At 39.6% G+C, this 27254-nt stretch overlaps 2 protein-coding genes across 8 annotated transcripts in view; one reads left to right on the plus strand and one right to left on the minus strand.

Annotated features, from left to right (window-relative positions):
* The window catches only part of WDR20 (WD repeat domain 20), a 77594-nt gene extending 68554 nt beyond the window's left edge, over window positions 1-9040 (plus strand). The window contains exon 4 of the mRNA XM_050954163.1: window positions 7931-9040. Coding sequence (XP_050810120.1) covers window positions 7931-7972 — 42 coding nt within the window. The 3' untranslated portion in view covers window positions 7973-9040. The remainder of the gene's footprint in view (window positions 1-7930) is intronic.
* MOK (MOK protein kinase) lies at window positions 156-26834 on the minus strand. 7 transcript variants are annotated; one of them, XM_050954210.1, is made up of 13 exons: window positions 26728-26834; window positions 21749-21877; window positions 21047-21161; window positions 18059-18148; window positions 15665-15735; window positions 7870-7948; window positions 7677-7725; window positions 6335-6513; window positions 3481-3582; window positions 2627-2800; window positions 2252-2363; window positions 901-1104; window positions 156-805 (listed from the first exon to the last, which is right to left on the minus strand). In XM_050954210.1, the coding sequence occupies exons 3-13, from the start codon at window positions 21064-21066 to the stop codon at window positions 725-727; spliced, it is 1161 nt and encodes a 386-aa protein (XP_050810167.1). In that variant the 5' UTR covers window positions 21067-21161; window positions 21749-21877; window positions 26728-26834; the 3' UTR covers window positions 156-724. The 7 variants fall into 7 exon arrangements, with proteins under 7 accessions (XP_050810167.1, XP_050810165.1, XP_050810168.1 ...); XM_050954208.1 differs by lacking the exon at window positions 21749-21877; XM_050954211.1 differs by lacking the exons at window positions 21749-21877; window positions 26728-26834 and adding an exon at window positions 22824-23423.
* Between the last annotated feature and the right edge of the window lie 420 nt (window positions 26835-27254).

Consider the following 27254-nt stretch of genomic DNA (forward strand, 5'->3'; position numbering starts at 1 on the left):
TTACCACTATTTCAACCAACTCACTGCAAAACCACCAGAGTCAGTAAAGCTTTTGATTAATATAAAAGCATGGTATAAGAAAGAAAAGGACACAAATGATAAAGATAGATTTGCTTATGAATCAGATATGTAACTGTACAGCTATCCTTTGCATATACAAGTAATTAAAACTATTTAATTTTACTGAAATCAGGTTTCTCAAATTATATCATAATCCATAAAATATTAACAAGACTTGAGCTTTGAAACTATCAACCTAATACAGGAGGTAATTATTTTCCAACATTGTCTACGCAACTAACATTTCCATCTGTTAAAAAGGTATAAAATGAACAGATCAAGTTTAACAAGTCTTAAATAACATCAAACTATTTTGTGTATAATATAAAACTTAATTACAAAATGTCATTCCTCCAACTAAAATCCTCAATTATCCATTTCTGTTTTTAAAAAATTAAAAAAAGTGAATTTGTTTAAAAAGGTTCAAGTATAAAGTGCATTTTGACCTGCCAAAATGGTACTTAGATAAATATTGATACCATTCAGAAATAAAGTACCAAAGTGCTAATATTCTTGTAGTGTTTTCCTGCATCATTTCAGGGAAACAAATTATAAGGCACTATTGCTTTTGGTGTACCTTTGACAATAATATAGAAAGCATGGTTGAATCTGTTTCACTGTATACTCATGCTTTTCCTTACATTCCAAATATTTGACAAGCTGGTCAATATCCTCCACCTCTTCTTTCTATAGCGGGTAAGTGGTATTGTTTCATAGAAGACTTAAGCTCCTTCTGTTTTTCAGACTGTTGAAAAAACGATACAAGTTTGAAATATGGTCAGTAATACATTTATATTTATTTGCTGTGTATAACTGAATAAGCAAGTTAAAGTTTACTACCTTGTGATTTGTCCCAATATATTTAATAGGTTGTAACACAGGGACTTCACCATTTGTTGCAGGTTCAGTAAAAACTGAATGAAATGAAGGACTAGGATAAGAAGTCAACTTGGTTACTCCAGAAACATTCAGTTTTGGCAATTCTATTCCACAGGAAGGTCCATGATGTCTTATTGGATTCTCCTGGGTTTTCCTAAGAGAGTGCTTTTAAAATAAAGATAAGTTTCAATCTGCTGACAGTGACATTTTTCTTAAACAGGATACAATAAAAAACAGAACTTTCATCCCCCAGAAAACCAACCCACCAAAGCTCCATTTCAGCTGAATTCTTAAGCACACCCCCCTTAATGATGATTATTTATAACTACCTGCACGTTTTCTTTTTGTGGTTTTCCCTAAGCATCTGTGTACAAATCCCATTTCAACCAACTCCCAACAGTTGAATTAGTGGAACAAATGGCTGCTAATGGGAAAAGGACTCGTACTTTAAAGGTGACCTATAGAAGAAAATTGGGCTTGTGACTTTTTTTGTTGCTAATTTACGATGTATGTTTAACCAAAAAGCTGAGTGTATATCAACTACAGAGACTTGAAGAAGAGCTCTGAGAAGCTTGAAAGCTTCTCTGTTCCACCAACAGAAGTTGGTCTAATAAAAGTATTAACTCACCTATCTTGTCTCTGTCAACAACAACAAAATCTATCTTAAATTAGGAAGGTCAAGTCCTGTTTTGCTGCAGGTCTCAGTTGGAGGACCCAGAGATGTGGATTAGGAACTTGGCATTTGGATGAAGGGATGGAGAAGTGGAATCATTTTGGAGTTAGTTTAGATAAGTATGAACAAAAAGAAGTTTAACAGTCTACATATAAATCTTTTCTCGCAGTGACGCTTCATATCTTTGGGTTCTAATGTTACCTTAGTTCTCCAGTTATCTATAGTCTTCCAGGAAAAACAAGGTAGACAAGACCAAAATTTCCAATGTACATTAATAGAAGTTTAAAAAATTATTGGTCCTTTATAATGCATACAGAAGGCAAAAAGGCACGAAGCTATCACCAAGACTTACTACCACTATCTATTTAAGGGACTATGGCAAACCTTTAGGCCCTGCCTTTCAATAGAATTTTGCACAGGTGCTGAAGTCTGTGCCAGCAGATTCCTATACAGGACTGGAACCTTAGTGTACCTCAGGAATAAAACCATGCCGTGACCAAGTGACTTTGTTTATGTATCTAAACTTGACCTATCTGATTATATGTATCTAATGTACATTTGTTTATGTATCTAACCTAGAGATTACAAATTACTTTATTTAAATACGCTGCATGTTCTCCAGTTTGATTTAAATATTACCTGCCTATTACCATCCTTTGAAATACACCACAAGTTGATAGATTCTTGTCCCACTATGTTTTCTGCTAATCTCATTTTTCTGTGCATGGTTACAGCTTGCTTCTCTGCTGTTCTGAAAAGAGTGACCAAAAAGTCAAATAATACCCCTTCAGATGAAATCTGGAGTCCAGTAGGATAGTAAAGAAAGTGCCATATGTATTTTACTTCTCAGTTGTTTTAATGCAGTAAATAAAGAAAACTGCAGGTATGGTTATTTGCAACGCAATTGTAACCTAATAAATTCAGGGTTTACTTTAGACCAAGTTCCTTTCTCCACAGTCCACTGTGCAATTCGGGATCTAACTTTAAAATCCTGTATTGAAAGTGTAAACTTACCTCAGCTCTTGGAAATAAGGATGCTGTAGTGCTTGGTGGGCACCAATTCTCTGATCAGGATCGTATTCTATCATCGCATACATAAGGGAGAGGCTCTTGGGGGAGATATTAGGCACATGTGGAGATAGTCCTGTCCCTTTTTTAAAGGGGAAATCAAAACTCATAGCTCTTGACCTGTGTTAAACCCAGTAATAGAGCAAACACTTATCATTCATGTAAACTGCCTCCAAATATTAAACTTACTGAAAATACCTAAAGGTCAATCTAATCTGACTAGGGACAGTAATTAATCACTATGTTTTTTAAAAGGGAAGTAATTAAGAAGCACTGAAATGACAGAATTTCCTTCCTTATAAAATTATCACTGACATGCTAGGTGGTGCAGAGGTAAACAGCCAGGTGAGACCTAGAATACAGTTTTGATTTTCTCTCATCTGCCTGGGAGCATCACAGAGGAACTGCCTCTGGGCAGTGAGAGAACCCCTATCTGGCAACTGGCATGAAGCAGCATTACATTTGTAGAGGAGGAAAGTCCCCTTGACCACAAAGTTTGTGCAGCAATGGTTCAGCTGGTATAGGCTGCAGGACACAAATCCCTGATGTGGGTAAGAAAAAACTGCTCAAGTTTCCTTCTCCCTCAACTTGAAATCTTGTGAGATCAGAAAATTGCATTTAGGAATTACACTTAAGACAGACTTAAGTATTTACATATTAATCAATATTAAGGTATTTGACAATGACTATATTTAGATTTAAGTGTTCACAATAAAAGAGCTGATTGTGAAAATTGCTAGATTATATAGCAGATTTCACTCATTTAGATTAATAAATATTGGACTGTACTACATACTTACTGTTTGAATTTATTAAGAGTTTTCTTAGCAGGGGTGCCTAGAATATCATGGATTTTTGATATTTGGTCCAATTCATTAGATCCAGGAAAGAGAGGGTGGAAACTGAAAGATAAGACATAAAATTGGCAATACTAAAAGTGATTTAAACTAGTTCTAATGGAATGACTGCCACTATGTGGTGCTCTGAAAACTGACATTGTTTTCAGACTGCATTCCATACTGGTCAGCAACAGGAGAGCAATATGTTAGATTATGGCCCACGCTTCTGGTGGGAATGGGCATATCAGTTCAGGCAAAAGAACAGTCTCTAACCTGATCTGCCTCCACTCCCACAATCTGTTTACAACAGACTTTAGACATTCTTTGGCATTCACCTGGAGTATACCTACTTGCAGAGCTTTAAAGCTCAGCTGGTTTTTATGGGGATAAAAGAGTGACATTTGATAAGAGAGTACTGTAGAGTTAGATCATTGGGGGGTCAGTTTTATTTTGTGGAAGACAGGACACATTTGGGTTTTGTGTATGTCAACTGGCCTCTGCCCAACATAAAATTAGTTATTTCTATTAGTGAGCAAGTGGCCAAAGCGGAAGGGCTGCCAGTTCATGTGGCAGTTGTGGCAGGAGCAATAGCAGCTGTATGTCCTCGGTGAAGGAGGAGAGAGAATCAAAAATGCTGCCACTGCTCATTGCATACCAAACAAGGAGGTGGCAGTATGGGAGGACAGAGCAGAATTGTTGCCATTGCTACGGGACACAGGCCACATGGAGGAGAAGGAAGAGAAGGAGAGCCTCACAGATCAGCTGCCTCTTCCACAGCACAAGGATGTTCAGGAAATATTCACTGGCTTTTTAAACTATTTTCATGAATTATAATAATAATGGAAATTACAGAGACTCTCCAGTTCTATTATTTCTTGCGCACTTCACAGATCTCAATCGGCTGAACAAATTTTATTATAGCTTTCCCCAAACTCACTTTTGCATAGAGTCAAACTGTAAGGTCTGTTTTTTTCACAAAACAGCCTGTAGAAAATGGGGTTTAACAAACTTTTACAAATTCAATTGCAGAGTCGACTCTCATGTGACTGATTTCCTCTGCTGTTGCAAAAGAGTAAATCAGCAGAGGAGGCAAAAATGTTAACATCTCAAATGTACTATCAAAACTGAGGACTGCTATGCTCATGACAACAATGGTATGTTTACACTGCCATTGAAAGTGTGACTGTAGAACAGGAAGGCATCCTCTGCTAGCATTAATTTATCTAGCACTGGTAATAATAGTAGTGAAGACATGGCAGCATAGGCTAGCAGCCAGAGTACAAGCTGCCTGGAGACCCTGGTATGTACCTGGGTTGCTACCCCATGCTGCCATGTCTACTCTACTATTGTTACACCACATGTACTAGATAGATTAAGAATAGCATTGGTAGGATACAATCATCTCACTTGCTGTGTCAGTACAGAATCATAGAAATGTAGGGCTGGAAGGGACCTTGAAAGGTCATCAACTCCATCCCCCTGTGCTGAGACAGGATGAAGTAAACCTAGACTATCCCTGACTGGTGTTTGTTTAACCTGCTCTTGTAAACCTCCAGTGATGGGGATTTCACAACCTCCATTGGAAGTCTATTCCAGACTTTAATTACCCTAATAGTTAGAAAGTTATTCCTAATATCTAACCTTAATCTCTTCTGCAGCAAATTAAACTGGTTACTTCTTGTCCTACCCTCGTGGACACCAAAAACAATGGATCCCCATCCTTTTTATAACAGCTCTTAATGTAGTTGAAGACTGGTATCAAATGTTTCTCCCCCACCCCGTCTTGTTTCTCAAGACTAAACATGCACAGTTTTTTTAACCTTTCCTCATAAGTCAGGTTTTCTAAACCTTTTATCATTTTTGTTGGTCGTCTCTGGACTCTCTCCAATTTGTCCACATCTCTCCTAAGGGGTGGCACACAGAACTGGACACAGAACTGAGCTGAGGCCTCACTACTGCTGAGTAGAGAGAGCACTCCCATGTCTTACGTATGACACTCCCCTTAATACACAGCAGAATGATAATAGCTTTTTTCACAATTGCATCACATTGTTAATACACTATACTCCACAGATCCTTTTCAGCAGTACTACCATCTAACCAATTATTCCCCATTCTGTATTTGTGCATTTGATTCTTCCTTCCTAAGTGTAGTACTTTGCAATTACATTGAATTTTATCTTGTTGATTTCAGACCAGTTCTCCATTTTGTCAAGGTAATTTTGAATTCTAATCCTATACTCCAAAGGGCTTGCAACCCCTCCCAGCTTAGTGTCATATGCAGATTTTATAAGCATACTCTCCACTCCATTATCCAAGTCATTAATGAAAATACTGAATAGTACCAGACTCAGGACTGACCATTGTGGGCTACTCTTGGGAATATACCCCCAGTGAGCCATGCAGGACTCAGTGAGGAAAGGAAGAGAAAAAAAATTACTATTTCCCAAACTTAGAAATATTCAATCATGAAGTTATTCAATCATGAAAAATATTACAAACAATAAAATATTTAGGGGGAATTAATTACATAAAGCCATGCGACAATCTTACTTTCTGTTACGCATCCAGCTACTTTATTGTTAATCTGCTATTACATGTGTTTGGTGCCAGACAAGACAGGATCTGTGCCTAATGTAACTTCCAAACTAAAGGCATGAAAAAGAGTTCTAGAAAATCATGGAAAACAACATTTATGCCCTTAACATAATATTACTCATGCCATGTGCTGATTACATAATGAGTTGATCCTCAACTTGGAGTTTCTTTGACACTGAATAAATCAGACTCAATTTCTTTCTACTTAGCACTGTACCTTGTGATTTCATAGAAAACGCAGCCAGAGCTCCACATGTCCATTTTGTAGCTATAGTAGCCATCTGTGAGCAAACACTCAGGTGCTCGGTACCAGCGTGTAGAGATATATTCTGTATATGGCTGCTTGGAATATACACTCCTACAAGATCCAAAGTCTCCTAACTTCAGGGTATCCTGCTGCAAAGACACCCCAGACAAACAAGCAAACTTATGTTGTCCAATAAATTAGAAAACAGTCAAATATTGAAGCAAAGGCAGGAAGCCTTCTGTTATACCTGAACCAGCCATTATAATTCTAATTGTAGTTTGCTTTCAGTACTAACTTTTAGGGTTTTTTTGTTTTTAAGAAAAAAAGAGGTGATTTCGAATGTCAAATTGCATGTCCATGTTTAAATTTTATTAAAACCTATTCTCCAGCGACACTGAATGGGCCTATCAGTGAACCATATCTCAGCTATGGTAAATGTTTCATTATAGTAACAAATTGTAAAACTGCCCTTTAAGTTGTAAGTGCCTCTGAGATTTAAGGCCATTTACGTCCCATAATACAGACAAGTATCTTTCTGTACGTTTTCACAAAAAATGTTAGAGATACCCATTAACAGTAAAATGTATTAGCTAGTCTTGAAGGTTGCTAAAAGTGACATTTACACATGAGGTTATTTTTTTGGTGTTCTCATTTTTAGTAGTCACATGATAGATATTTTCCTGGCTTTTCTTTGTATTAGTTCCTCTTCCTCCTTCTGGTTTCACTATGGGACACACTAAGGACTTTGAAACAGTAAAATCTAGCCCATAAAAATAAATGAGCTGAATTCTGGCAACAAAACTACTAAAAAAACAACTCTGGGAAATAGGCCTTCTGCCAGCATTTGATAGTTTTTAATACAGGAATCTTTCAAAAACAAAATCAACTTAAGGTCTCCTTGTGCAGTCGTGTGAACAACTTCTGCGGACCGTAGGAGTTAAGCATGGAGAGAGAGGGCTGAAGGGCTGAGTCTCAACACTTGTTTCAAAAACAGCACAGAAAGGAAAAAGGTATTAATACATGAAAAAGTGAATTTGTTTGTTTTCAGACTTAGCTGCAAATCTTACGTCTGAGCTACAGAACAAGAGAATCCATTTACGCTTTTATCCAATAGCAACAGAAAACATTTGTTCATTCACCATTCGAGGATTGGAGGGCACAAGACTAAAGTTATATACCAAAGAGTCAACCCTCTAACTATGAAAAGTATACCTCACACTTACAAAGATATACATTTCTTTGTTTATTCTGAGAAACTAGTGTATATACTTACACTTTCAGATTAGTGATATCATCTCACAAGACTACTTACCTTTATTAATATATTTTCTGGTTTCACATCTCTATGAAATATTCCATTTCTGCATCAATATAAAAATACCAAAAAGAACAACTCAATGAAAGTATGAGCATATTCACTATGTTTCTAATTATTTGTAGGCAATATTTCATTATAAGCATATGGCATACTTCTTGCAAGGTTACTACTGAATTTAATGTCTTACCTGTGCATGTGATCGAGGGACTTGCATAACTGGTACATGTAGTTCATTATTTTTTTTTCAGATAATGGCTTTCTCCTCCCTAGAACATGGAACAGTCAAATGAAATTTCAAGTTGTACAAATGCTTTATATCAGTGAGTAAGTATACAATAGAAGTAACATCTACTTTTCAGCTTCTGATAATGAATCCATATTCCCTTCTTCATGAAGAAGAAGAATTTGATTAACATTTTTACCCTTGTCATACAAAAAAAACACCATTGCAATCAGCATTTCATTTGTACTGGGACATAAGGTGACAAATTTCAGAATACACCGGAATAGTCTGACAAGTGAATTTGACTGCCTATAAATTGGCAGCTTTGGTATTGCATGATTTTTCATAGTGTAGGGAGGGACTCTGCTCCAGAGAACTTGTCAGTATTATGAATGGTAACATAGTATATCTATTTTTCCCCAATTGTATTATAGCAGAAATATTCAATTCCAAACATATTGGTAGGCCTCATTTCCTATGTAAGCACTAAAGTAATGATGCATAAGATTCAAGGTTTAGAAGGGATATAATCCTCTACAAGTGCTCTGTCCAAAGTGTCTTATTCCTGTTTTGGTATGCAAATTACAGAACAACCTGTTCACTTCAGTGGGTGTTACTGACAGAGGTAAGATTGCTGACAAGCAAGACTACTCCATTTTTGTTTAGAGTCCTGAAGACATCTGATAATCACTTAGACTGTTTCCTTCTACAGGCCCTGTTGAGGCTTTGAGCTTTGCTGTAGTGCTTCTAAATAATGCTGTATTATTTATAATATAATTAGTAAGAAGAGAAAATTAGCAAATTCCTTGGAAAACTTAGTGACTCTGTTTAAACAAGTTTTAAATTACTTCAAAGTTAAATATAGTCTAACAATTCATTAACTAAAACTAACTTTAGGTTATAATGCTAGTTAATTATATAGCCAAATATGTTATTGCAACCTTTGGATTTTCTACCTGTACTCATTCTTTGCCAAGTAGAACTGTTTGTCATGCAAAAATAAACGTTATACCTAAAGAGTAAGACAATAAGAATTCTTTTCTTTAATGGCATTTGTATGGTCCCGTGACGGGGCAGAGTGGCCCCGCACTGGTACCGCAGGGGTTAACCCTTTTCCTTCCTAGCAGAGGAAGCCATGCCCCGGAAGCTCTGCTGGGCATGCTCCAACTGGAGAACAGGTATAAAAGCCTGCAGAGCTGCTCCGTCTGGGCTGACTGCCGGAGGGGAAGGCGGCACACCGCCAGCACCCGAGAAGGGACAGCCTACGCACCAGGATCCGGAGGCCAGCCAAACCAGAATGCACCCTGATGCCCAGACGGAGTACATCACAGGAGGGGAACAGACCAGATGACTCCCCCCGAAGTGGAGAACCTGGCATTTATGGTAGGAAGTGACCCATGGGAACTTTAGAGGCAAACGGCGTTAGAGCCGCACAGATGCTCGGCATGTTGCGGGCGGACCCCGCCAAGCTGGTGGCAAGGGGAACTTGCCACTACCAGGGCCCTGGGTCGGGACCCAATGGAGAGGGCGGGCCCAGGTTGCACTACCACCATGGGAATCCTATGGACTCTGGGCACTAGGCCCACTACCCCGACCAAGGGGTGATTGTGGGGAAGGATGCCATTAGGCCACAACCGTCCTCCCAAAGAGAGACGGGCGCGTGAACTTGGGAGTGGCAAGATTCCGAGACCCCATCCCACCCCTGCCACAGAGGGGCGGGGCATTGCCAGGCCTGCAACTGGTCCCCATTACTACAGTATCTGAGCATTTTCTCCCATTTGACAGATGATAAAACTGAAGCTTAGAGGTGAAATGGCTTTCCCAAGGTCACAAAAGAAGTCTACAGCTGAGCCAGCTACAGAACCAAGATTTCTAGATTCTTGGTCCAGTGCCTGAACCACAAGATGATTCATCCCCTTGTTGGTGTAAGAGTCTGCTGTAACACAGTTTTGTTTTAAGACTAACCAGCAATACTTTTTTTCAGAATTCTGCAGAGGATTTTAAAAAAATAATCAGATCTGGTCCTATTTTGCTTCTTTGATGTGTATAAAGGCTTGAAAACTTTGCCTTATTTCTTTTCTGATTTTCTATTTTTTTTTTTATTTTTTACCATTAGGAATCAGCAATGTCAAATCTGGTCTTCCTTGATTTTGCTAGAGGACCTGTTGTAACTCTGACCATGTATATTGTGAGCACTCTCACCTTATTTGAAAGGGATGGGGTGTCAAATCTTTGACATGTTTAAAATTCCAAAATGTTAATTACTGAAGGTAATATATATTAATAAAAACAATTTTAAACAGTATGGCTGACTGAAGATTCATTCCCCAATAAACTGCTTGCTTTCATTCTCTTGACCCTTGATGTTTCTAGTCTGATAATTCTACCCTTAGTCAACTATTTATAAGTGCCTAAGTCACTTAGGAATACAAATCACACAAAGTGACAGGCATTTCTCAAAATTCCACATTAGTTTCCCAGTCACTATAATCCATGTAGAATAGACAACAATGCTTGAAACAGTGGTGCATTTACATTAGGGCTCTTAACAGTGCTGTCATCAGTGGAACTTAAATTAGTGCTAGCAACAACGGGATTTTTTGAAAAACTTTCTTAGTGTAGACAAGGTTACAGAGTCTTCCACAACAGACAAACTCTGAATCACTAATGTTAAAAACAGAATTTTTAAAAAATGTAGGCATCTTCATAACAAGGCACAAGCTCAATTGTTTTTCCCTTTGCAAGTCACCTTTCAAGACTGAATCTTTCAGGACTGAACCAATGCTCTTCAGCTTTCAGAATTACAACATTATAAAAGCTTAACTCAATAAATAATTATGAACAGAATCACAACAGGAAGATGTTACCTTGTATGTGGCTGCAATGCACTTGTATCCAGGGAATCTTCTCCAAATCTTAAGAGCCCTAACCTGCTTCCACTAAAGTCACTGGCAAAATTCCCATTGACTTAATTGGAATAAAGCTGGGTGTCTAGTTTGTAGATAGTGAATGAAGGCGCTCTATGGCACTAAATGTTCTATTCAGAACATAACTTTGTTAAGAAATTATGTCAATTCTTTCCCCACTTGAGTAGTTTTAAAGACAATTTCAAAATAGTCCTAATCTATACAACCAATGTTAATATTTCTGTTAACCAGAAAATTGTCAGAAAAAAAAAAAAAAGGATTAATTTCCAAGACCAGTGCCATTAAGGAACTGAATAAATGCTGTTTTCCTAAACATTGCTGTTCCCACACACCTGTTCCAATTAGAAATCTATTCTTAGCAAACCCATGCTGGAAAATTGTCTTCATTCCAAAACTTTGTACAGACCAGCTGGTTCTAGACATTTGCTTCCCCTCTTTCATTGTCTCCACTGATTTTAAAAAAGCCTTTTTGTAGTAGTTTTATGCCTTTCTCCAAATTTTATTTTGCAGGGTTCATAATTTTATTCAGAAAATTAAAGCATAATTAACACTAAAGAGATATTGTTTACCAGTAGTAATCCATATCTCTTCTGCACACTGAAACAGTCTGAAATGTTCACTAGTTTGTGTGGGTGCACAGCTGCGGAGGTCTGCTCTCTGAGAAAGCATCAATAAAATAATATGTACAGCAGAGTGATATACAGATGAGTCATATGTTCCTTCTGCTTCAAAACAGTACAGTTACAAAAGGAGATCTTTTTATATAGTTGCAACTAACATTCTCAAAGTTGTTGAATACTATACTTTTCAAAATTAAGAAGGATTAATTTATTTTCCTGTCCAACTGTGTGTTGGGAACTTAACAGTTAACATTTTCTAGGTTTTAAAATGGCACGTCTCAAGTGTTGCTGGGTTTTGAAGGTGCCCTTTCTTTTTGGTGGCTCTGTTTGTGGCTATTGCTAGTTCAAAATCAGAACGTCCATCCATAGAAAATGTTGATATTTTGGCACACATGTTTAATTGAGACGAAGTTGAAATATTTTTTCCACAGAACAGAAAGTTCCAAAATAATTCAATTTGAAAATGTAATGATGTTATCTTGCTGCCTCATGTGAAGCTGTAGATCAGGTGCCTCATAACCCATTCTCCTCTATGACCCAGGCTCCCCATGGTACCTTTCCCATGATGCATTGCAGAAGTTAAACAAGAGATGAGACAGTGGTGAATCATGGGAAATGCAGTCCAGCCAGGGAGCCTGGCCCATAAAGAAGAATGTGGGCATGAGATATCATAGCAGCTAAGATGGACGCAGTTCAATATCAAACTGAACTAAACTGTAATGTTTCAATTTGAGTTGACCCAACCTGAAATGAAATATTTTGGTTTTCCTAACAGAAAATCAAAAATGTCAGCAAACTTGGAATCTTCCTGTGGAAAACTTTGATTTGGTAGAAACTGTTATCCATCGAATTACCAGTTTATATCCTGGTCCTATATTCAGAAAATCCATCTCCCCTTCAAGGCATTCAAAGATAACTCCAGATGGCTACTAAAAAAATTAGAGAGCACACTTTTAAAAGGTGAGTTGCAAATGGACTTAGAACTCTTTTTAGCCATGCTGATTTTTCCCCATTATCTAGACTACAGCATTCAACTTTCACCTCCCTAACCAGACTAAAGGTTTGTCTAAATTTACACCACTGCAGCTGCAATGCTGTAAAATGTAGTGAAGACTCTACCTAAGCCAATGAGAGGGCTTCTCCCATCGACATGGCGCTGTCTACACTGGGGCAGGTTAGGGTGGTATAACTATGTCACTCAGGGGTGTGGATTTTCCACATCCTTGAGTGATGTAGTGATATTGACATAAGTTGGTGGTGCAGACCAAGCCTAAGTCAGGTATTCAAATCCATCCCCATCCACACACCAGGCAAAGGAAGGAAGTTCAGAATACTAATCTTTCTATTACTTCCATTCTAGGTCTCCCAACATACATCCAACTGCAGCTAACAGCTACCTTCTACCATAACTACTTATATGCTGCAGTTGTAGAAAGGCCACCTTTTCCTTCTGAACTCAAAGCAGAGTTGGTCTATAGCAGGGATCGGCAACCTTTGGCACACGGCCCATCAGGGAAAGGTTTGTTTGCCTGCAGCATCCACAGGTTTGGCGAATTGTGGCTCCCACTGGCCGCGGTTCGCCGTCCCAGGGCAATGGGGGCTATGGGAAGGAGCGCGGGCCGAGGGATGTGCTGACCACTGCTTCTTGCAGCCCCCATTGGCCTGGGATGGCGAACCACAGCCAGTAGGAGCTGCGATCGGCCGAACCTGTGGACGCTGCAGGTAAACAAACCAGCCCGGCCTGCCAGCAGCTTTCCCTGATGGGCTGCGTGCCAAAGGTTGCCGATCCCTGGTCTACAGGCTTTCAGATATCTATTCTATTTGACACACTCTTTCTTGTATAGCTTCCTAGAGCCATAAGCGTTTTCCCTCCCTCAAAACTATATCAAACAGCTCTTCTAGCTCCCAACAAGCTGGCTCCATTCTTAAACAGGGTTCCAAGGACGCTGTGATTTGCATCATTTTGGTGACCAATGGGGCTGTATATAAAGTGGGAGTCTGCAAGCCCTGTCGGGATGAATGTTGCTGAAACCTGAGTGCCTGTGATGGAAGACCATTATTTTTATTTTAGTAACACCTACAAGCCCTAGCCACTGTATTATGCTCTGTACAAACACAGTGAGAAGTGGTCCCTATTCACAAAGCTTACAATCTAAATAGAATAGACAAGATAGAGGTTGGGAAAGGAAACAAGCATGGAATTAACATGACACGCCAAAAGCCAAGCAGCAGATCAGTGTCCGCTGAGAGCAGAATACTGGACTACAGTGCCCTATTAACAGGATGTAATGGCTTTTAAAGATTTTGTAGCTAAGGAGTTCTATGTCTTGTTCTCCTATGTAAGGAAAACAGACTCATTGCTGAAAGTACTGGAATTTTGTTAATTCCAATTGCAAGAAATATTTAATATGGTGGTTTTGTTTATTAAATTACAGATGTGAGCTTCACAGTTAAGCTGAACAATAAGTGACACAGCAAATGCTTCCGTCAGTTCTGAAGTACAAACCTAAACATTTTAATGTTTCAGAACTGAAGTAAATATCGCTCAAATCTGTTTTCTGGAAGCAGAAAGTTTTGCTTATAATCCATCTGATTAATCAATTGTAAATGACAGCTCCTTACATTACTGACTCAGACTTACTAATGATACCACAAGTTTGAAGACTAGACTTATAATAAGGCTACTATTTATATTTTAATAACAAAGACATGAGCTACTGCATGAATCAACTTTTACAATGACAAGCATAGTTAAACTATTTTTCGGCTTTCTAATTTCAGCTTTTGATCTATGTATAGATAAGAAACAGGGTTATTCACCATTGTTAGAGGTCTGGAAGCACGGTCTCCTCGAAGCTAATAGGAACTTTTCTCTAGATTGTACCTCAGCATGCGATACTCTTATTTGCTTACTTGGGTTTTATAGCACCACATATTATACCCTGGGCACTTTGGCTTTTCTACTGACTATTTTAAATTTTGAAATCACCCTGCACATTAAACTTCAATAACAACCTCCCTAGCCCCAGCAAGCAACCAGTATCCAGCTCTCAAAGTGTCTATGCAGCCTAGTCTACATAGTTATCCCAGTACAAAAAATGTCGGTTAGGGATGTGATTTTTCTTTAAACTGATATAGTTATACTAGTAAAACCCCTTGTGTGGATGCACTTACACAAGTATAAAGGTGCCATGGACCAGTATAGCTTATTCCCTTTCTCTTACATGAATAAACTACACTGATACAAGTGGGGAGGGCTAGCTCAGTGGTTTGCGCATTGGCCTGCTAAACCCAGGGTTGCAAACTCAGTCCTTGAGAGGGCCACTTAGGGATCTGGGGCAAAATCAGTACTTGGTCCTGCTAGTGAAGGCAGGGGGTTGGACTCAATGACCTTTTGAGGTACCTTCCAGCTCTATGAGATAGGTATAGCTCCATATATATACACCACTATAACCGTGTCCACAGCATGCAGTACAACTTTTGTGATTAGACAGTTCTAAAAATACCTGACCAACACACTCAAGCCTTTCTCCACTTCAATTTACTGTCTTCAGTTACTGACAAATCATCCTACTGTCTTTTCCTGGAAACTCCTCCCATGGTCCTGATTCTTACACTGAAAAACAGCTGCTCTAGCATCTGAAGCTAGGAACTAATGTTTACAGAACATGAAGGAAGTTCCAGGTAGTAATGTGGAAGACTTCCTATATGGGGATAAGTTTAGCAGAAACTGTAGAGGCTTCATGAGCCCTTTTTGAATAGACTAACCTTGGTTCTCAAACTTTATTATGTTTCAACTAAAAGATTTGCTGCTTTCAAACAAAATGAGCACACTTTTCTTACCGTTAAACTGGTAATTTTTATAATGAAAATGCATAATGTAATAAAATACAAACTTTCCATGCTTTACAATCAGGGTGGTTTCCCTGTTTTCCTTTCAGGTTTGATCATGTATATTAATAGTGCTCTATAGAGTCACTACTCTGACTCATTTAAAAATAGATGTGTGCACAAGTTTCTAAATTAAAAATATCTATATAGTATAGAAAACAACTATAAAATAGTAGAAATTTCCCTAAAAATTGTACAATATACTCTTAAATGTCTTATTATATAACCATTACATGAACAGCCAAGTGAAAAGTAAGATTAATGCCACTTTATGGTCTGTGAAAGAGAAGATTTTGAATGACTCAAACATGCTCTACATACCTCTTATTAGCTCATAAATATTCATGTCCATAAGTTCACATATTAGTGCAAGACAGCCAGATTTTCTGTCACTGAAGAAACAAACAGGTTTTTTTTCTGAGCAAGAAATAAAATTATATTTGCATGTGTACACAAAGTAGACAAAGAGTACTCCACTCAGCAAGAGAGTCAGTTTAATCATCAATAAGGCAATTTGTAGTTTTCAGTTTCAACAAACCTTTACCTAGAGAAGCCTATTCAAATTGATTTATAATTTTAATTAACAATGGCATTTTTCCAAACTGTTTGCATCCGGCTCTCCAGGCAGGAAGCCTCTTTAGCCTTCCAAGTACTGTATGGATATTACTTTAAGTATGGCACAATGATGCAGTCTGGAAGCTCCCAATAAAATAGCACTAGCAAGACATAATATAGCCATAAAGTATATGCTAAAAATTGATAAGAGATACAAAAGCATTGTGCCATATCTGAAAATATTTAATAGCTGAGCTGGGCCCAATATTATTCAGTCTGGCCAAAATAAATCACATTTTTAATTGAGTATGTCACTTTCTAAATTCTACATTTTGACAGTCGCAGTTTTCTATGATAATGGATTCCCTGTAACTTGAAAAGTCTTTAAACCACGATTTGAGGACTTCAGTAACTCAGCCAGAGGTTAAGAGTCTATTACAGGAGTGGGTGAGTGAGGTTCTGTGACCTGCAATGTGCAAGAGATCAGACTAGATCAGTGGTCCCCCAACTTTTTACCTCAAGCCACCTTTTATCCCTGTCTGCACCCCCCATCCACCCCGGGGCCGGGAGTGGTGCCAGGGCTCCAGGAGCGGGGGACGTGGCTGGGGTAAGAGGGCTGAGGCTGTGGCCATAGCTGGGGTGGGGGGTTTGGGGGAGAGAGACCAGGAGCAGAGCCCTGAGTGCAGGGCCAGTGGCCAGGGCTCCGGGGCCGGATATCGTTCCTCACCTGGAGGCTGGCCCGGGCCCTAGCCGCACCTCCACCACGTTCCTCCATGCCTCCTTGCACCCCACAATTTGGGGACCTCTGGACTAGACGATCATGATGCCCTGGTCCCTTCTGACCTTAAAGTCTATGAGTCTACATTGGGAATGACCTTCAGAACAGTAATTGTTGTCCATCTGTGCTTCTTCATTTTGCCTGGTACTATGTATATAATAGGAGCTGTGAAATGATTAAAAGAAGGACCCAGCCTATTCCACAATTGTGACATTTAAACATTTTACTCCAGAATCTGAGATTTTTTTTTTAATATTTAACCCTTGTGGTTGCAGAAAAACTTGTGAATATGAACAGAGAGTAAACCGATGCAGTGTTTCCTGTTTGACTCTGCAGGGAGCTGAAACATCTCCCCGAGAAGTGTGACCCACCTCATTAATCTCAAAAACAGGGCCCCTGTGGACTTCACAATTCTGCTGATGAATAACTTGATTTTTTCCAAAATGCCATGGAATTCATCAAGTTCCCGCTGGCAACCGACATTTTGTTTTATGTCTCCTTGCCCTGGTGGGACCTGTGTACGGATGCCTCTTCCTTTCCTAATAACAAGGTGTTAATTTGATTACAGTGCATGCTCCATGCACTGTTAAGTTGAGCCAGGCAAAAAGGAATCGGGGAACCAGAAACAGAGTCCACCTTGCAGCAAGAGAGTGGCTGACAATCTGGGCTGCGGCTAGATCTAGGGAACTTGGGAGGTGGGTTACTAAAGATGACTATTAGCTTCCCTCTTCTGGCACTTGCGGTGGGAAGTAGGTTCTAAGCTGGGTTGTTTGGATAACACTGCAAGAGCTGAGGCCAAGGGAATAGAAAAAGTCAGCCTGAAGAGCAAAGCGAAAAAAAATCCTTGAAAATAATAATTAACAAATGTTATGCCTGTTTATTTTCAGCAATGAACCATAGTTCTGTGCAGTTGCATAGGGGAGAGGAGGATGAAGGTAATTATATGGCAATAGAATATGTCATATTTGCTACAGAATTTGGTCTATCTGTGCAACAGAGTACATGGAGCCTTGGAGGGTAGTAGGCATGAAGTCTCCTCCCCGTAAAACCAGAATATAAATTTGTTTATTAATTGTTTAAAATATCTCTTGTCCCAGGTCATCAGTTTTCCCATATTTTTAGTATGGATGTTGTAGTTCTGATGTTTTTGCAGCAATACACTCTAAAGAAACTGAAAAGTGCAATTTAGAACTGTATCATATCTTTGCCTAACAAGAGGCATGAGGGCTTCGGAGAATCAGACAGATCTTCCAAAGATTTCCTTTTTGGTGGAATAAATAATTGATTAAGTGCCTCCAAACTATCTTTTATCTTCAAAAGCTACTGAAAAATTTTCAAATAGAGGGTATAGGAAGTAGGGGAAATAAAAACACTGTACTTACAAAACCACCTCGTGTAACATAAGGATATTAGGATGTGGATTCAGTCGCCTCAGTGCTTGTATTTCTCGCAGACTATTCACTTGCTCGATACTAATGTGTTATTTAAAAAAGAAGTGAGAGTGGAAAACTAGTTTACAAGTTAGGAATTAGATTGTGACTAAGTCCCCACACAAGGGAGCAAGAACCTCCCCTCCTCTTATGTCCCTCTGCAAGTTACCCAAATCTGGGGTCCAGGAATGCAGAAGTAATTGGGGAATTAATTGCCTGGGGCCAGGGATGGGGTGGGAAATGGGTAATATCCTGGCTCCACTTCCTCTTCTTGCTGCCCAGATTGGCTGACTCAGGAGAGGTGTGTAGTAATTTACTGTTGGTGTAGACCAGAAGTAAATTACTACTCCGCAGCAGCAAGAAAGAAATCAGAGAGGAATTGTGACTCAGAAGTGCGTCCAAGTCACAATAACTCCCATGGCTACTCCTGGGTTGGTGCAGCTTACAGCTAAAGACTCTGCCTAAAATCACAATCTGGCCCTGTGTAATCATTAGCGTTAAAACTCAATTTAAAATTAATAACCACTAGTGTGAAGAACTGAAACACAGTATTTTACTAGCTAGTTAAAACATAGTATTTAATCATGTCACTCATGCCTGGTACTCAATTAACCATTAGAAGTCCAAGCTACAGAAAGGTTGGGGGGAAAATTCATTTTATGGGGCTTCAGTGACCTTGCATGGACACTAGATATAGCAAATCACTACAGGATAAGCTTTTCCTTTCACAAGCTGATCAAGAGTTAGCCAAATGCCAAAATCCTTATGTTTCAACATGAAAATAAGAAAATTATCCTGTACTAGCAAGATCAATTTATATCACTATTACCTATAGCTATAAGTGAGCATTCCAGTAAAAGTGTAACCTCTAGCCATTCGTAACTATCAGAGGGTCCAAGATCTAAGGGACACTTTAATGCATCATAGGGAAGATGTTCTCACAATCCCTCATAAATATGGGAATGCTGGCCATCTAAGTGCAATGAGTTGAACACACTCAAAATTTCTTAATCTTATAACTAGTATTTATTTTTGTTAATTTGGTCTCAACTCTAGGGAGTCTGTTTTCTTTTTTTAATAAGAAAAGAGAAAAAACTAGAACAGATCTCTGAAAACTAACATGATTGACTGGATATGTTTTTGGTCTCAATGCTTAATGTTAGCTTTTGTGAATGGTCCCAAATAAAATGTGAAATTAAATGTTCCTACTTATAATGCAAAACATGACCATAGTAAATTGATTTATACAATGAGAATTATTTTCAGAACCAAAGTAGTATAAATTTCATGTTTGTTTTTAATCAATTTCAATATACATTAAAAAAGGAAAATATATACTCAAAAGATGCTACTTCTGATCCTTTTTATATAAGTAAACATGAAATGTTCTATATTTTAAGATAAATCAGCAGAATTTGTCAAAAGAGTGTAACTAGATCTGAACTGCACATATGAATTTCTCTGATAAAAATCTATTGCTGCAATCTGTTTCACAAAATACACTGCCAGTTTCAACTATCTGTAAATAATAGTAATTTTACTTGGAGTACACTGTGCAAAACTTACTGACTCATCAATACCTTACCATCTAATAAGATTTAATCTTGATAAACAAAAATAAACTGACATAACTTCAGTGAGACATAATGGAAGCCTGGTTTGTGTTAACAAAAACAAAAAAAACCCAAAACTCAGCACCAGCAAATTGCCATCTTTCCCAAATAAACTTCAGATACAGAGCTAATTAAACACATTCTCAGTTTTTAATGTTTCTGAAACTGATTAGCCAAGAAATTTGAGTGAGTATTCTAAACATTCTGGAGTTATAACCAAGCTTCACTCAGTGTAACTAAGGACAGAACCACTTTTACATACACCTTGTTCCTCCAGCTGGCCAGATCCACTGAGTTTACAACTCCATTGTATCAATGGACCAGCACAAAGTGGGTATAGTAGAAAGTTTATATTCAGTGGCCTTGGCAGATTAATTTTTTTTCCATTTAAAGGAAAAGGATGGATTTGTGTTGGTAAACTCACTCTTCCTTAATCTCAGCAGATCTGATTTATTTCATAATCTGTGTAGCAACAGAGCACTGAATCAAACCTGAAATTTTTCAAAGCAATAGACGCAATGTCAATTGTTATAAAGTAACTCCCACTGAAATCAATAGGAAATGAATGTGTCTAACTGACAGCTGAAGTTGGCTCCTTGCTAAAGTAGGGGTTGTGCACCTTGATTTGGATGAAAATGCTGTGTGTGGGTGTGCAGTGAATCCCATTTTGCCATTTTCCTAATAAGAAAGAGCTCCCACTGGGACTTGTGTTGCCCACTACTAGAGGACACAATCAAATGTGAATAAAAGCAAATACAAAATATAAAGAGGAACAAAATCTGTATAGGGAGAGAAAATAACTACTGTTACACGATCCACAACAAAATACATTTTAAAATAAACCTGACAATGGGTAACGAGGGTGTTCTTTACACCATCTTCTTCTAGTAATTCATTTATGGCAGAAAGAAAAATGACACAAGCATGTTCAGACATATTCTACATTTCCTTTCTGGTAGGAATTCATTTACAAATGTAAAACCAAGACCAGAGTGGTGACAGGAACAAATAGTAGACAGGAATGAACAAAGACCCCCATCCTCCTCCCTCTCTAATCCTGGTCTCAATCCAGTTGACAAGCAGGTACAGAATTTGCTACAATGAGTAACATCAGTGGGTCTACTTAGTAGAAAGCACAATGCCAAATAATAATTTGCTATATGATCAGGCCCTCAGTTCGCCCTTTCTAATGTATGCCACATATTTTTCAATACACATGAACAAGTATTCAGAATCCTCTATTCAGTCTTAAATTTATATTTATTTACCCAATAAATGTAAACAAAATTTTCAGATTTGGGGCAATAATATGATCAACTATACCTACCTTTCAAAATGCTGTTTCATTTGTTTGCATGCATAGTAATTTCCATCCCTAAGACTCTGTGTCTTCAGAACATCAGAAAATGTTCCCTCACCTATTTTACCAATCGGTTTATATTCTAAAAACAAAAATATTTAAATTTTAAAATTTAAAAGTAAATTTTGTTGTAAACAGTAAATATTTTTATATTTATCCTTAGTTGATTTTCATTAAATTCTGTCTTTGCTGGGTGATTTTCCATATTACACTTTTGGTTGTGGTTCACATGTCAATCATTTAGGAAAAAAATTAAACTGAATTAGAGCAAATTGGGTTTTACTGCCCCATCCTACTGATAGTCATATTATTGATTGTACAACACAATCCCAGAGCACAAACTATGACCTCCCTGCTCTGTGACACAATACCTCTGCACATACAAGAGGCCTTTTTTCTGTCATAGCTAGGGCCCTACCGATTTCACAGCTGTGAAGAATGTGTCAAGGACTGTGAAATCAGCCCTCCTCCATGAAATCTGATCTCCCCTGCTGCTGGGAGCCCGAGGTTCCTAGCAGCTAGTCTGGCCACGCTGGGGAGGGAGAGGACGGCACTGCACAGCCGCCCATAGTGAGGAGATCAGATCCACCTCCAGAGACAGTGCAGAAATGAGGGTGGTACCATTATTCTGTCTCTGACCCAAACTATATTTCTCTTTCCTTAACTTACTCTACATGTACTTGATTGGTCCTGCTCCAGTAATACTGACTGTTCCATCAGCCAGTCTTCTTCATCCCCTCAAGTCCCCTCATTGCTTAGTGTCCCTCCAGATTCTGTCCTTGGTAATCTCATCTGCACCTATAGGTTCAATAACCATCTCCATCAGTGAGCTGAAGGTAAACCAATTCATATCAGTTTCATGCTACTGTTACTGCTGGGGAAAGCTTATGAACAACAAAGGAAGCAGGCAGTGGAGTTAGAGAAGAATCCAAAAAGTAGAGACCAAGGGAGAGGTAAAGTAACAAAGACCTCTCTCCTCCCTCACACCCTCATACCCGACAGTAATCAAGGAGGCTATAGGAGACTTAGGGTACTGCGGCATTGCAGCTATGCTGCAGCAACATTAAAGTATAGACACATGCGCAGCTACAGCAACAGGGATTTTTCCATCACGAGAGTGAATCCACCCTCTTGAGAGGCAGTAGCTAGGTCAACAGAAGAATTCTTCTGTCTACCTAGTGGTGTCTATATGGCAGAGGTTCTTAAACTGGAGGTCGTGACTGCCTGAGGGGTCACAAGGTTATTATGGGGGAGTCACAAGCTATCGCCCTTCACCCCCAAACTCCACTTTGCCTCCAGCATTCATAATAATGTTAAATATTTTTAAAGTGTTTTTAATATATAAGGGGGGGGGGTCACACTCCTAGGCTTGCTGTGTGAAAGGGGTCACCAATACAAAAGTTTGAGAACCACTGCTTATTGGGACTTAGGTCAGCTTAACTACAGACAGGACTACACTTAAAATGCTGCAGTGATATGGCTGCAGCAGCGCATCTGCACCACGATAGTGCTTCAGTGAAGATGCTACTATGCTGAAGAAAGAGCTTCTCCTGTCAGCATAGTTAATCCATCTCTGTGAGAGGTGGTAGCAGAAGCCCTCCTATCAACATAGTGCTGTCTACACTGGGAGTTAGGTTGATATAATTGTGTTGCTCGGGGTGTGGAGTTTTCATACCCCTGAGTGATACAGTTAGGTCGACTTAAGTTTAGGTCTGGACCAGGCCATAGAGTAGTGGAGACATACCCTTCTCCTTAAAGCATTCAGGAATCTTTGCTGGGGCAGAAGTGACTGCAAGCTCTTTCTACTGTCCAGAAGCTGGATGGTGGATCTTCACATTTCAGATACGTATCAGCAACCCAGGTGTCATCTTCAGTTCTTTTCTACTAGCCAACCTTCATATCCACTCTTGCAATGAATGCTTCTTCTCTTATTAATATCATTTAAAATCTGCCCTTTCCTCATTACCAAGGTTCTCTTTCACTTCTCATCTTTATTACTGTGACCTTCCCCTCTACAACCTTTCCTATTTTCCAGTCTAACAGTGGCACTTCGGATAAAATCATCTCTCTGTCCTATCACTCTTATCATTTGCTCTTTAAGTTCCTTCTAAGACTCTCCTTTCTCTTCCCTCATGCTGCTCTTATGTTTGAAACACTACTTCTGTACACTAGACCCTCTTTAAAGCTCAATTCTTCCAGAAATCTATTCTTCCTGTTCATCACCACCATATTCTGCTCCCTCTCTCTCTCTCCTGTACTGCTGTCTTTTACTATTTTCTTGTTGGATTTAGATGGTAAGATCTTCAGTGCAAGGCACAGACCTGTTTATAAAATGTCAAGTACACTTTCTAATGCTATGTATTAATATAAACAGTCCTTGCTCATGAAGTACTTTACAAGTCAGGAACAGAATCTCAAAAATCAGTATAGGAGAGCACCAAAACCCATCACAAAGACACCAAATCAGGAATAATATGCTGAGGTGGCAGAATCCTGTTCAGAAGCCTGATTGCTAATATTTTATAACCCTTAAGAACCATTGATTTATTCATTGGAGCAAGAGAAGTGAAACCTGAGTCTCCCACATCCCAGATGTGTACCCTAACCCTGGGCTACATAGTCATTCTCTCTCTTAGGCCCAGTGAATATTTAAGTAATTACACAGTGGAACAGTTTCAACAAAAAGAGAGAGAGCTCCAGCCCTGATTTAGACACCTAAATCCCTTTTAGGGACAGAGCTTATTCCAGACCCCTCTCCTCAGCATTTCCTACTGGCTAGTTTAGGTGTCTCTCTGCTCAGCGTGTTGGCTTTTGTGGATTCCATTCTTAGGCACTTAACTCTCCCCATGCATTGTACAGAGAGTCTAGAAACCTAAATCAGGGCTGTGGATTGCACAAAATGGCAAGGTACCAAGAAAGTTAGGCACTGAGCATTGAAGCACCTAAGTCCCTTTTACTCTAGTCCTAAGCAATTTAAGAGCACAAATCCCATTGACTTCAAACTGAAAGCCTTGATTGAGGAGAATATCCTGGTCAAAGCATTTTTTTACTTGTGGAAGTTCATAATGTTGGAAGGTGGTGTTGGTTGCCAATAGTAGGGCTATTTGGTTATCTGAGTTTACAGTGGTGTCAAAAGAACGATGTTAGGGGACGTAAACCTGACTTTTCGGTACAGATTAGCATTTTAAATGTGAAACTTTCAGTAGGAAAAAATCTCTATAAAGCCTCAAATTCTACTAATAATTAGGAAACAAGTATAAAACTTGGGGTATGGAATGGTTTCCATAGAAGGAAAGATTAATAAGACTAGGACTTTTCAGCTTGGAAAAGAAACGGCTAAGGGGAGATATGATTGAGGTCTACAAAATCATGACTGGTGTAGAGGAAGTAGATAAGGAAGTGTTGTTTCTTACTTCTCATAAACACAAGAACTAAGGGTCACCAAATGAAATCAATAGGCATCAGGTTTAAAACAAATAAAAGAAAGTATTCTTCACACACCGCACAGTCAACCTGTGGAACTCCTTGCCAGAGAATGTTGTGAAGGCCAAGACTATAACAGGGTTAAAAAGAGAACTAGATAAATTCATGGAGGATAGATCCATCAATGGCTATTAGCAAGGATGGGCAGGAATGGTGTCCCTAGCCTCTCTTTGCCAGAAGCTGGGAATGAGCGAGAGGGGATGGATCACTTTGATGATTACCTGTTCTGTTCATTCTCTCTAGGGCATCTGGCCACTGTTGTAAGACAGGATACTGGGCTAGATGTACCTTTGGTCTGACCGAGTAGGGCTATTCTTATGTTCTTAAAACATCCACATTAACAACTTAAGACTTTAAAATGGAAAAAAAGTAAAGAACTAGAAGTGTTTTTTTAAAAAATGATTTTTTACTTCAATCATTTTTAAAAAAATGTAAATCAAATTTTTATTTAAACATCATTTTTATCCACACTGATGTATACAATATTTAGAACAGAAAGGGCCTAATCCCCAATTAGGAATTGATTTCAGTAGCATCCATAACAAACAAGACACTTTTTAGACATACAAGAAAGGATGTTCCTGTTTCAAGAAGTTCGCAGTTTCAGGATAGACCAAAAGGCAGACAGAAGTCAAGGAAGGAAAACAAAATGATTTTCTATACAAATTAACAAAATATGCTATCAGTAGCATGGAAGAAGTGGATTTCTAAGAGTGAGAAAGTAGAAGTCTTGCAGAGATTCAGGGAGGTCTAACAATGCAGAGGTGACCATATGAAAGACACAGAGATGATCGTTCAACATTGACAAATCTGCAGTTGAGGGTGAGAATACTGGAGGGGTAGAGATGCCATAAAGTTCAACAAGCAAGGATAAGTAGGGAGGAGCAGATTTAAATAGAGCCTTGAAGGGAGTGATCAACAGTTTAAACATAACTGTGGATGGAGAGCAAGTGTAGGAATTCAGAGAGGGTAGTAATGTGTTCAAATTAACAGCAAGGAAGATTATTTTAGTAGCTGCAGTTTGAATTGGGAGACGATATAGGAGGATACTGCAGTAGTCAAGGTGGGATACAGTGAAGAACTAAACCAGAAATTTGGGTGTGGAGATGGAAAGAAAAGGATGGAGCATGGAGATGTTAAGAAGGAAGACGCTGTAGGCCAAGAGAAAGGTATAAATTAAAAATTCATCCCATGTTCAGTGTAAGTAATAAAGAGAATGGTGGTGGTGCCAACAGTGATAAAAAAGGGGGAAGAAGAGGTTTTGTGAGGAAAGTTTAAGAGATTGTTTGGGGCCATGTTCAGTTTAAATGGATAAGATAACATATCTCTCTGACATTTCCTCTGGGATATTAGATGGGATTGTTTAGAAAGAGACAGATTAATGGTAGAGAGAAAGTTATGAAAGTCATCAGCATGGAGTTGATATTTGAAACCATGTAAGGAGAAGATATTGTCCAGGGACAGCCTGTAAAGTGAGACGATCAAAGGGCCAAGGGCAGAACCTGATGAAGCAATGACTGGACAGGTAGAAGGAAAACCAGAAGAGGACAGTATCTCAAAAGCCAATGAGGGCAAAAAGCCAAGGAAAAGATGATCAACAGCATCAGAACCAACCAAGAGGTTGAGGTGGGTCTTCTGGTGTTCCTTTATTAATATTAGTAATCAGAGGGCAGGTCCTTCCCCCAGCTACTTATCTCCCTCATATATCTTTGCATAGTAGGATCTGGTCCCCCTTCCACCAACCCATCTCAATAGCAGCGCCATTTCTGTTCCAAATGGATTTGACACTGGAGCCTAGTCCTCCACATAGGGTGCTCCACTCACACATAAAAGAAGTGGGGCACAAGCCCCTCATGCATCCCCCCACAGCAAGACTTAGACACCCCCTCACCTTCGTCCTCACACAGTATCTCCATTCTCCCTGCCCTAGGAGGGTCTGCTTCCTGCCACAGGACCCACTGCCGACCTCCGGCGATCCCGCTCCCACTTACAATCCTGCCTGCTGCACCCCGGAAGCGTCTTCTCTCCACAGAGAAACTGTCCCTCCCCACAGAAGCACCTGCCCTGCCGGGACCCTCCCCACAGCGGGAGGCCCGCTCCCGCAGCCCACGGGGAGGCTCCCGCCCCTCACACCGCCCCCAGGCCCAGTAACTCTCCGCCCTTACTGTTCATCCTGCGGCTTCTCAGCGGTGTGGGGACGGAGAGGGAAAGGCTGAGGCCTTCTCTGCAGCGCCCACCCCGCCCAGCAGAGCTGTCAGCGCGCCATGTTGTATTTCCGTCACCCTGGCAACCGCGCAGGCTCAAATTCCAGCCCAGAAACACGGCCTAGTCAGCCCCATCCGCCCACAAAGCCGCGCAAGCGCAATGCAGCTGCCTCTCCTGGCACGCAAGCGCAATGCAGTCTCCTTCTTCTCCCGTGGCGGGAGATTACGGTCTGTACCCTCACAATCGCGCAGCTACTTAGGACCCCGTTTGCGCAGGCGTAGCAACCTTCTCGCTTTCTCTGTTCTCCCTACCCGTCCTTGGCAGATGATGCACAGTGGCAAACCAGAATCTTGTACCCTCACGCTCCGCTTGCGCATGTGCAGTAGAGACTTCTTTTGCTCCTCAGTCTGTGACTGTTGGGAAAACGCAATAGGGATTTGTGTTCCCAGGTTTCCAAGCTCTGAGGGCCGGGCAGGTGCCCTGCCCC

Source organism: Gopherus flavomarginatus, chromosome 5 (assembly GCF_025201925.1).
Source record: "Gopherus flavomarginatus isolate rGopFla2 chromosome 5, rGopFla2.mat.asm, whole genome shotgun sequence".
Taxonomy (NCBI): Eukaryota; Metazoa; Chordata; order Testudines; family Testudinidae; genus Gopherus; species Gopherus flavomarginatus.

Coding starts and splice junctions, on each gene's coding strand:
- MOK (XM_050954208.1), bottom strand. Junction 7,726..7,869: donor TCCCTCGATCACATGCACAG/GTAAGACATTAA, acceptor ATATTGATGCAG/AAATGGAATATTTCATAGAG. Junction 2,364..2,626: donor CCTTATTTCCAAGAGCTGAG/GTAAGTTTACAC, acceptor CACTCTTTTCAG/AACAGCAGAGAAGCAAGCTG.